At 35.5% G+C, this 9,276-nt stretch overlaps 1 protein-coding gene across 5 annotated transcripts in view; it reads right to left on the bottom strand.

Moving 5' to 3' along the window:
* The window catches only part of EXOC6B (exocyst complex component 6B), a 521,374-nt gene that overhangs the window by 202,321 nt on the left and 309,777 nt on the right, over positions 1-9,276 (bottom strand). For all 5 annotated transcript variants that reach the window (XM_006775280.2, XM_006775278.2, XM_006775279.2 and 2 more), the window contains one exon: positions 1,275-1,454. In XM_006775280.2, coding sequence (XP_006775343.1) covers positions 1,275-1,454 — 180 coding nt within the window. The remainder of the gene's footprint in view (positions 1-1,274; positions 1,455-9,276) is intronic.

Below are 9,276 nucleotides of genomic sequence, written 5' to 3'. Positions count from 1 at the left end.
TCGTCATCATATACTGTGTTTTTGTCACTCGAATGAATTTTAGTATTTCTTCAAGGTTCTTCACATATGTACACCTTAAGAGATATCAAGTCGGCGCAACATGTTCTCAAAAAATTAGGGTTGGCACGCAGAAGAATTTTGAGTCAGAGATTTTGCTGGTTTTGGCACGCACTCACAAAAAGGTTGCCCACCCCTGGTCTAAGCTAACTTCTGAAAAGCAAAGTAAGATTTCCCAGTCTTACAGTGTTTCAGAGAAAAAGACTCACTAGTGGGAGGATTCATGGGAATCTCAGGTGAGAGCTGAAAGCCAACCACATTTTTTTTCCTGTTGGCAATTGTTGATCTGAGTAAGACTCCTTAAGACATTTGGCAAATTCTAAAATCAAAGAAGAAAGGAGGAGGCTAAAGTAATAAGATTTCTTTAGAAAAGAGGAAATTTCCATGATCTTCTTTGTGCTGAAGAGACAATGACCTGTCAAGCTCTCATTAAAAGCACTGAAGAACCACATTCTATCAACAGGGGCAAACCAAAGATACACACAATTGCAATCCAAGCTTGATCCAGATCAGCCCATGATTGGATTAAGGTGATGAGGCTCAAACCACAACTCACCCATCCATTCTACCTACTTAATAAACAAAAAAAGTAAACCAAACCTGGTGGGAGATGATAGCACCAGAAACCTCTACATATTTTAAACACAGGGCTTTACGTCAACCAGAAAGGAAATAGCAGAGATGTGGAAATGTTACCGATAACCAAGAAAAAAAAAAAGGGATCAGAAAGAAATCCACCAATATGTAGGTAAAGCACACATTAGCATTTATAAACAATGACTTTAAAATGACTGTGATTACATAGCTCAAGAAAAGAGAAAAATTAAATAAAAAGATGGAGAGTCTTAGCAGAAAATTTGAGATTATAAAAAAATTAAATGGACATTCTAAGACTAAAAAATACATATCTGAAATCTAACTCCTAAATTTCTCTTCTATTTCCACCAAGGCATTCACTATGTGTTTGTACTAATTACCTTAAGTTGGAAGGAATATAAGTAGACATAATGTTAGGGACTATTTTTAGAATAAACAAAATATAAAATTAAATGAAAAAAAATAAAAGAGCTCTCTAAATCTTGTTAAGGGATGATAATTATAGAGTGAGCTTTAATAACCTAAAGAGCTTCCAGAAACAGACAAAAATTTTTCACCAAGCTCAATTGTAAGAGAACATTTTTCTACATGGTGGGCAAAGTAAAGCGCCTGTCACTTACAGGAAGGTGTGTGAATACAGCAAAGGTGCTGCGTAGAAAGGCAATGAGGTCTACTAGGTAGTCACTAGCTTTGTTTCCCAAATCTCCTGTCATCCAATCATAGTCGGCCAGCTGGAGAAACTGGTCAATCTTCTGATTTAAGTTGGTATAAATCTCTTCTTCAGCGGCATGTCTGGCATCCTGTGAAATATGAAATTTTTAAAACCATTCAGACTTTTAGTATAAGCATACCAGAAATTTCTGCTTGGAAACATCGCACAGAGATCCACTAAATAATAGAATTGGGGATATTAAGTAATATTCCATGAATTTTTCTTTTTTCAAAAGCACAGTGAAATATGTTCTATTTTGTGTCTGCAGGGCAAACTATTATTTTGCTTCACCAAAAAGAAAAACTGGCACTGTCCTTAGCTACGTGCATCCTTTTCCACTTTCATATCTTTGTTCAAAATTATACTCACTCTCAGAATTCCATTCCCTTTCATCTCTTCTGGGACGCCAAGATCCTCCCTTCCTGTAATATCACTCTCCATTTTCACCTTTTTTGTGGTACTTATTTTGCAGTGTATTTACATATTATAATATAGGCACTTATCATGTTGACTTATATGAATAATGTTTCCATGGACATTTCTGTGCTTTCTTTACATATTAATATAATAATCTACAAGCATGACAATTAACTTGTATGATAATCGACTATCCTGGAATTCCCATTTTACTAAATATTTTCTTTTCATTAATAAACATTTTATTTTAGAAATTTAGGCTTAAAGAAAACTGAGCAAAAAGTACAGAGCACTCACATACACTGCCTCCCTATCTTCCTCGCACTGTTTCCCCTATTAAAACATCTTGCATTAGTGTGGTACATTTATTACAATTGATGAAGCAATATTGATAATTTATTACTAACTAAAGTCCATAGTTTTGAATTAGGGATTACTTTATATTGTACAGTTTTATGGCTTCTAAGAAATTCATGATATTATATATTCACCATACAGTATCATAAAGAATAGTTTCCCTGCCCTAAAAATCCATTCAATTCTACCTATTCATCTCTTCTTCACTCATCCCCTGAATCCTGCAACCACTGATCTTTTTACTTTCTCTATAACTTTGCCTTTTCCAGAGTGTCATATGCTTGGAATTGTATGATATATTGTATGACTGAATAGGATGTTGAATAGATGTAACTTTTCAGATTGGCTTCTTTTACTTAGCAATGTACATTCAGGCTTCCTGCATGTCTTCATGGCTTGACAGTTCATTCCTTTTCATAACTGAACAACAACATTCCACGGTCTGATTATGTCAGTTTGTTTACCCATTCATTTCTGGAAGGACATCATTGTAGCTTCAAGTTTTGGTTACTATGAAAATAACTTCTTTAAACATTCATGTTTAAGTACTTGTGTGTCTTAGGTTTTCAACTCACTTGGTTAATACCAAGGAGCATGACTGGTGGATTGCATGGCAAGACTCTGTTCAACCTTTAAGAAACTGACCAACCCATCTTCCAAAATGGCATGACTGAGAGCTGCTGTTGCTCCAGCATTTGGTGCTCTCAGTCATTATAATAGCTGTGTAGTGGTATCTCGTTTTAATTTAATATTCCCTCTCCATTCTTTCATGAGGTGTCTGTTCAGATCGTTTGCCCATTTTCAAATTGGGTTGTTTACTTGTTGTTGAGTTTTACCGGTTCTCTGTATATTTTGGATGTAAGTCCTTTATAGATATGCATTTTACAAATAGTTTCTCCCAGTCTGAGGCTTGTCTTCTCATTCTCTTAACAGTGTGTTTCCCAGAGCAGAAGATTTCAATTTAATGAAGTCCAACTTAATATTACCTTTGGTGGATTATGTTTTCGGTGTTTTAGCTAAAAAGTCATAGCCAAATGAAAGGTCATCAAGATTTTCCCTTATATTATTTTCTAGGCATTTTATAGTTTTGTGTTTACTTGTAAGTCTGTGATCCATTTTGAATTAATATTTATGAAAAATGTAAGATCTGTGTCTAGATTCATTTTTTCCCCTTTTTACCATGTGGATGTCGAGATGTTCTAACAATACTTATTAAAAAGACTCCTTTCTCCAATATACACTAAATGACTTGCTGGAATTTGGACTGCAATTATCTCAAATCTATATATCAAGTTAGGAAAAACTGATACCTTGATAAAATATTGAATGTTTCCTATCCATAAATAAGGAACATATCTCCATTTATTTAGATCAGTGATCAGCAAACTGTGGCTCACGAGCCACATGCGGCTCTTTGGCCCCTTGAGTGTGGCTCTTCCACAAAATACCACGTGCGGGCGCGCACGTACAGTGCGATGGAAACTTCCTGGCCCATGCGCAGAAGTCGGTATTTTGTGGAAGAGCCACACTCAAGGGGCCAAAGAGCCGCATGTGGCTCGTGAGCCACAGTTTGCTGACCACTGATTTAGATCATTATTCTTTGACTTCTTTTCATCAGAGTTTTATAGGTTTCCTCACATAGACCTTTTTTATTTTTTAGAGTTATACATATTTCTTTTTTCTGTTAATGTAAATGATATTGTGTTTTAATGACAAATTCCAGTTGTTTATTACTAGTATTAAGAAAATAAAGGACTTCTGTATATTAACCTTGTATCCTCAACCTTGCTATTCTCTACCAGACTGATATTTGAATACAGCATGGTTGAGTATATAGGGTTAATATACAGTTATCAGTTCTGGTAGAGTTTGTGAAAAGTGTTTTCTTTGTTGTTGTCAATTCTTTCTTATTTTCAACATAGACAACCATGTCATCTGCAAACAAGTCAGTTTTATTTCTACCTCCTCAATCTGTAGATCTTATATTTCCTGTCATATCGCATGCTGAATAGAGGGGATCCCTTCCTTTTTCCTGATTTTAGGAGGAAAGCTTCTAGTTTCTATCAAGTAAGTATGTTGTTAGCTATACAGCTTCTGAAGATGTTTAGGAAATTTCCATTCTAGTTTGCTGAGAGGTTTTATCATGAATAGCTGCTAGATACTGTCAAATGCTTTTTCTGCATCTGCTGAAATGATTGATTTTCCTTTTTTAGCCCACTGATGTGATTGATTATATTAATTGATTTCTGAATGTTCGATGAGCCTTGCAATTAAAATAAATGCCAACTGGTTGCACTGTACAGTTGACCCTTGAACTGTTTGGGTCCACTTAAATCTGGATTTTTTTCCCCAATAAATACTATAAATATGTTTTCTTTTCTTTGTGATTTTAATAACATTTTCCTTTCCCTAGCTTACTTCATTGTAGTAATACATATATAATACATATAACATTTAAAATATGTGTTAATTGACTGTTTATGATTAAGGTTCCTGGTCAAACAGTAGGCTGTTAGTTGTTAAGTTTTTGGTGAGTCAAAAGTTATAACACATATTTTCGACTATTCAGGGGGTCAGCCCATAACCCCTATAATTGTTCAAGAGTCAACTGTGTATGCTTCTGATACATATTGAATTCAATTTGTTAATATTTTGCTAAGTATTTTTGCATCTATAGTCATAAGAGATATTGGTTTGTTGATTCCCTTTCTTGAAATGTTTGGTTGGTATGAGAGTAATTCTGGCCTCAAACAATGAGGAAGTATTGCCTCTACCTCAGCTTTGTTAGGGTATTATTGACAAAATTGTAAGATATCTAGAATGTACTATGGAAGGATTAGATACAGGTATACATCGAAACAGGATTCCCCACATCAATTAGCACATACATCTCCCCACATTTATTCATCACTATAAAACTATAGGTATAGAGTTATTCATAATATTCCTTTATTACTCTTTTAATGTACATGGAATCAATATTGATGGCTCCTCTTTCATTTATGATATTAGTACTTGTGTCTTCTCTATTTTATTAGTAGCCTGGCTCAAGGTTTAATTTTATGGATCTTTCTAAGAATCAGTGTTTGGTTTCACCAATTTTCTCTTTGGATTTTCCATTCTAATTTCTGCTCTATTTTTTTTTTTTAAAGATTCGTTTGCATTTAATTTGCTCTATTTTTCTAGTTTCCTAAGGAAGGAGCTTAGATGATTGCTATTAGAAATTTATTTCTTTCAAATATATACAATTAATGGTATACATTCTCTCTAAGCACTGTTTTCACTGATGCCACAAATTTTGAAAAGCTGTATTTAATTTTCATTCTATTGGAAATACTTTTTAATTTCTCTTGAGACTTTTTCTTTGACCCAAGTGTTATTTTGAAGTGTGTTGGTTATCTCCAAATATTTGGGGAATGTTCTGCTATCTTTCTGTTAATTATTTCTATAGTTTAATTCTATGTAGTCTAAGAGCAAGCTTTGTATGATTTCTATTCATTAAAATTTGTTATGGTGTGTATTATTACCTAAACATGGTCTGTCTTGGTGAATGTTCTTAATATCTAGAGAAGAATGTGCATTCACTGTTTTCAGATAAAGTATTCAACTTGACCCAGTTGGTTGATTGTAGTATTCAATTCAACTATATCCTTACTGATTTTCTGCCTCCCACAATTGTCAATTACTGATAGAGGGGCCTTCTAAGAGATGTTAGCAGGAAGAGATGTTGACTTATAACTTCCTTTTTAGTATCTTTTTAAATGCTCATACATTTTTTCTCATTTGAGCTATTTGTAAATAATTTTAGATAATATTCTAACACTAATCATCCTTGCTTTCTTCTCTTTACTTTTACCTTTAATTGTGCAGGTAAATTTTTGTGGTTACTGTTTTGGTGTGTGTGTGTGTGTGTGTGTTTGAATCATTGAACTAAGTTTGCTTAGTTCAAAAATCTTAGACTCTACTCTTTCTCTTATAACCCCATATCCAATCCAACAATAAACTTGCCATCTCTTCCTTTAAAAATATTTCTGACCATTTCAATCCCCACCACTGTAATTTAAGTGAACACTATCTCTCACCTGGTCTGCTGCAATAATCTCCAAATTGGGCTCTCTTCTTCAACCCTACTGATCCACAATGTATTTGCCTTCCACACAGTAACCAACGTTACCCACCAATATATAAATCCATTTATCATTTCCATCTTCTAATGGCCTCAAATTTCATTCCAGGATAAAATCTTATGTATTTCCTGTGACCTACAAGGCTAGAAATTATCTGACTCCTATCTGATCTCTTATCACTCCTACCACCAATGATAGACACATCACTGTTGACTGACCTCTTTATACTCCTTGAACACACCAATGCCTACTATTGTACAGCTCCCTCTGACCAAAATGCTATCAGAAATTCAAATGATTCCATTCTCATTTCATTCAGGTCACTTATTTTTCTTGCTACATTTTACCATTCCCTGACATTAAATTAGATTTTGTGTGTGTATGCTCATGAACCATCATCCCCATTAATCAACTAGCATATAAGACTTGTTTATTTGGTTCATACCTATAAATTGCCTGGTATGTAGTGGGTGCTTTATAGAAACTTGTAGAATCAATCAGAGATTTAATGTATATAATGTATTATCCTAGTACGTCTCACGTTGTTCTGTATAGAACTTACAGGCTCTGACGTCCCTGTATATTATAAACTCTAAGGACTAAGAATTATTTTTTTCCTCTAAGAATCTAACACATTATTGCATAGTAAGTATACAAACAATATTTGCGATGGAGTAAATGAATAAATACCTTCATTCTATTTTGTAAGGGAATGAAGACATTCTTATGAACAAGGAAAGCAATGAAAAGATTATGACGCGTATGGCAAGAAAAGGGAACACTGCAAGAAAATACCTTGAAGACCTCCTAATTCTTCTTGCCCCCTTTTCAGCATAAAGATTTCCATCTGCAAGGGAAAGTTTTCTGGAAACAGTAGCTTAGGAAAATACACAACATGTAGCTGTTATAATTGCCATGTTTACACTGGGTTCTGAGTTAGCTGGTCTGAAATGATCTGGTAAAAATAAACTCCCAATGTGTTTTATGCAACCAGTGTTTCCAATAAGCACTGTCGACATGACCTTTCATGGTCTCCAGAATCTCTCCTTTACTAAGCACTTAACTGGCTGCTCAACCCTTATGACTTCCCGTCTGCCTTTAATTTTCCCTCAGTGATTTTAATGCTAAAGCAACAACAAAATATACAAGTCATTCTCTGAGAGGACATCTGACCATAGTCTGAAAAGTGCTTGAAATAAAAAAATTGAGATAGATTAGGGGAAGAGTAGAAGTACCTATTACATATTCCCCATATGATACACAAGTATAAACGATCCTCTTGTTTTCTCTAATGCTTTATTCTCTGCTGAACACTTAATTATAGTCCCACTCCCCGCCTGCCCCCCTACATTTTCTCTCCTAGAGATATTTTGGCTTCCACAGTAAATCATGGGAAAATATATATGTTAATCTTCACCTGAGGATATTTTTTCCATTGATTTTTAGAGAGTTGAAGGGAAGGAAGGAAGGGAGGGAGGGTGAGAAAGAGAGAGAAAGAAAGAGAGAGAGAGAGAGAGAGAGAGAGAGAGACATGACTTGGTTGTGTCCTGTATTTGCCTTACTAGGGCCGGGGATTAAACCTGCAACCCAGGTATGTGCCCTTGACTGGGAATCAAACCCAAAACCCTTGTGTGTGGGTGCTGACATTCTAATCATTCGCCACACCAGCCAGCGCTGGATATATTTTGGATACAATATTACCCATGCTCCATAATAATGCTAATATTTAAGAGTAATTATAATTCTTATTAAACTGCCTAGGGTCATTTATTCTGAAGTTCTTAAAGCTTTTGTCATATTTCCATAATCATTCTTGAGGCCTCTTTATTTATTTTTTGTTTGTTTTTAAAAATGTTTTTACTGAGTTTTGAGAGAGAGGGGAAGGGAGAGGGAGAGATAGAAACATTGATAAGAGAGGAACATTGATTGTTTCCTTCCTTCACACCCCCTAACTGGGGATCGATCCCACAACATGGGCATGTGCTCTGACAGGGAGTCAAACCATTAACTTCCTGGTACATTGGTCTATGCTCAACCACTGAGCCATAGACAACCAAACTAGTTGCGTGGGCAACTAGGCTGGCAGGGGGATTCAATAAGGCCTTTTCTCACTAAAAGAGTATCAATATTAACATAATAAAAAAACAATTGAAAAGTTTATAAGTAATGATACACACATAATATCATAAATAATAAACTTTGAAAAAAAAAATAATAAACTTTGTTTTAAGTAATTTTATAGGTAATTTTGAAAAGAGCCATGGTCACACCTTGAACATGTGACTCATCTAGGAGCTGACCTAACTAAAGAATATTTTGTGGTTGAGCACTTCATTTTTATCTTTTATCATTTATCCTTTTTCAGTCTAATTGAGGTACTACTGAAAATAAAATTATAAGCTCTTTAAAATGAAATAGACATATAGTGATTTGATATCCTATCTAATAATAGAGAAACATGGTAATTAACTGTAACTTCGCTACACTTCCCATTGGCTAATCAGTGAGATATGCAAATTAACTGCCAACCAAGATGGCGTCCGACAGCCAGGCACCTGAAGCAAATAGGAGGCTTGCTTGCTCCAGTGATGGAGGAAGCCAAGGTTCCCCGCCTGCCACTGCCAGCCTCTGACTGCACTCTAAGAAACAATGTTGCAAGTATAGAAGCTAAACAAACCCCAGAAACCTGCTTTCAGCTGTCAGAGCTGGAGCTGCAACAGTGTTTCAATTATAGAAGCCAAACAAACCCAAATACCTGCTTTCAGCAGCCAAGGTCTCAGAGCTGGAGCCGAGCCTCAGAGCTAAAGCCAGCTCTCAGCTCCAGTGACAGCCATAGAAGGTATATAACTCCCAGAATAAAAAAATAAATAAATAAAGGAGAGGATGGGAGCTTCAGTCACCCACCAGCCTGAAAACAGCCTGGCCCCTACTCAGACTGGCCAGGTCCCCACTGGGGACTCCCACCCTGAAGGGGGTGTGACCAGCTGCAAACAGCCATCATTCCCTCAT

This window comes from Myotis davidii, unplaced genomic scaffold, assembly GCF_000327345.1.
Source record: "Myotis davidii unplaced genomic scaffold, ASM32734v1 scaffold247, whole genome shotgun sequence".
Taxonomy (NCBI): domain Eukaryota; kingdom Metazoa; phylum Chordata; class Mammalia; order Chiroptera; family Vespertilionidae; genus Myotis; species Myotis davidii.
Note: the sequence above shows the minus strand (reverse complement) of the source record. Positions and strands in the feature narration are given on the sequence as shown.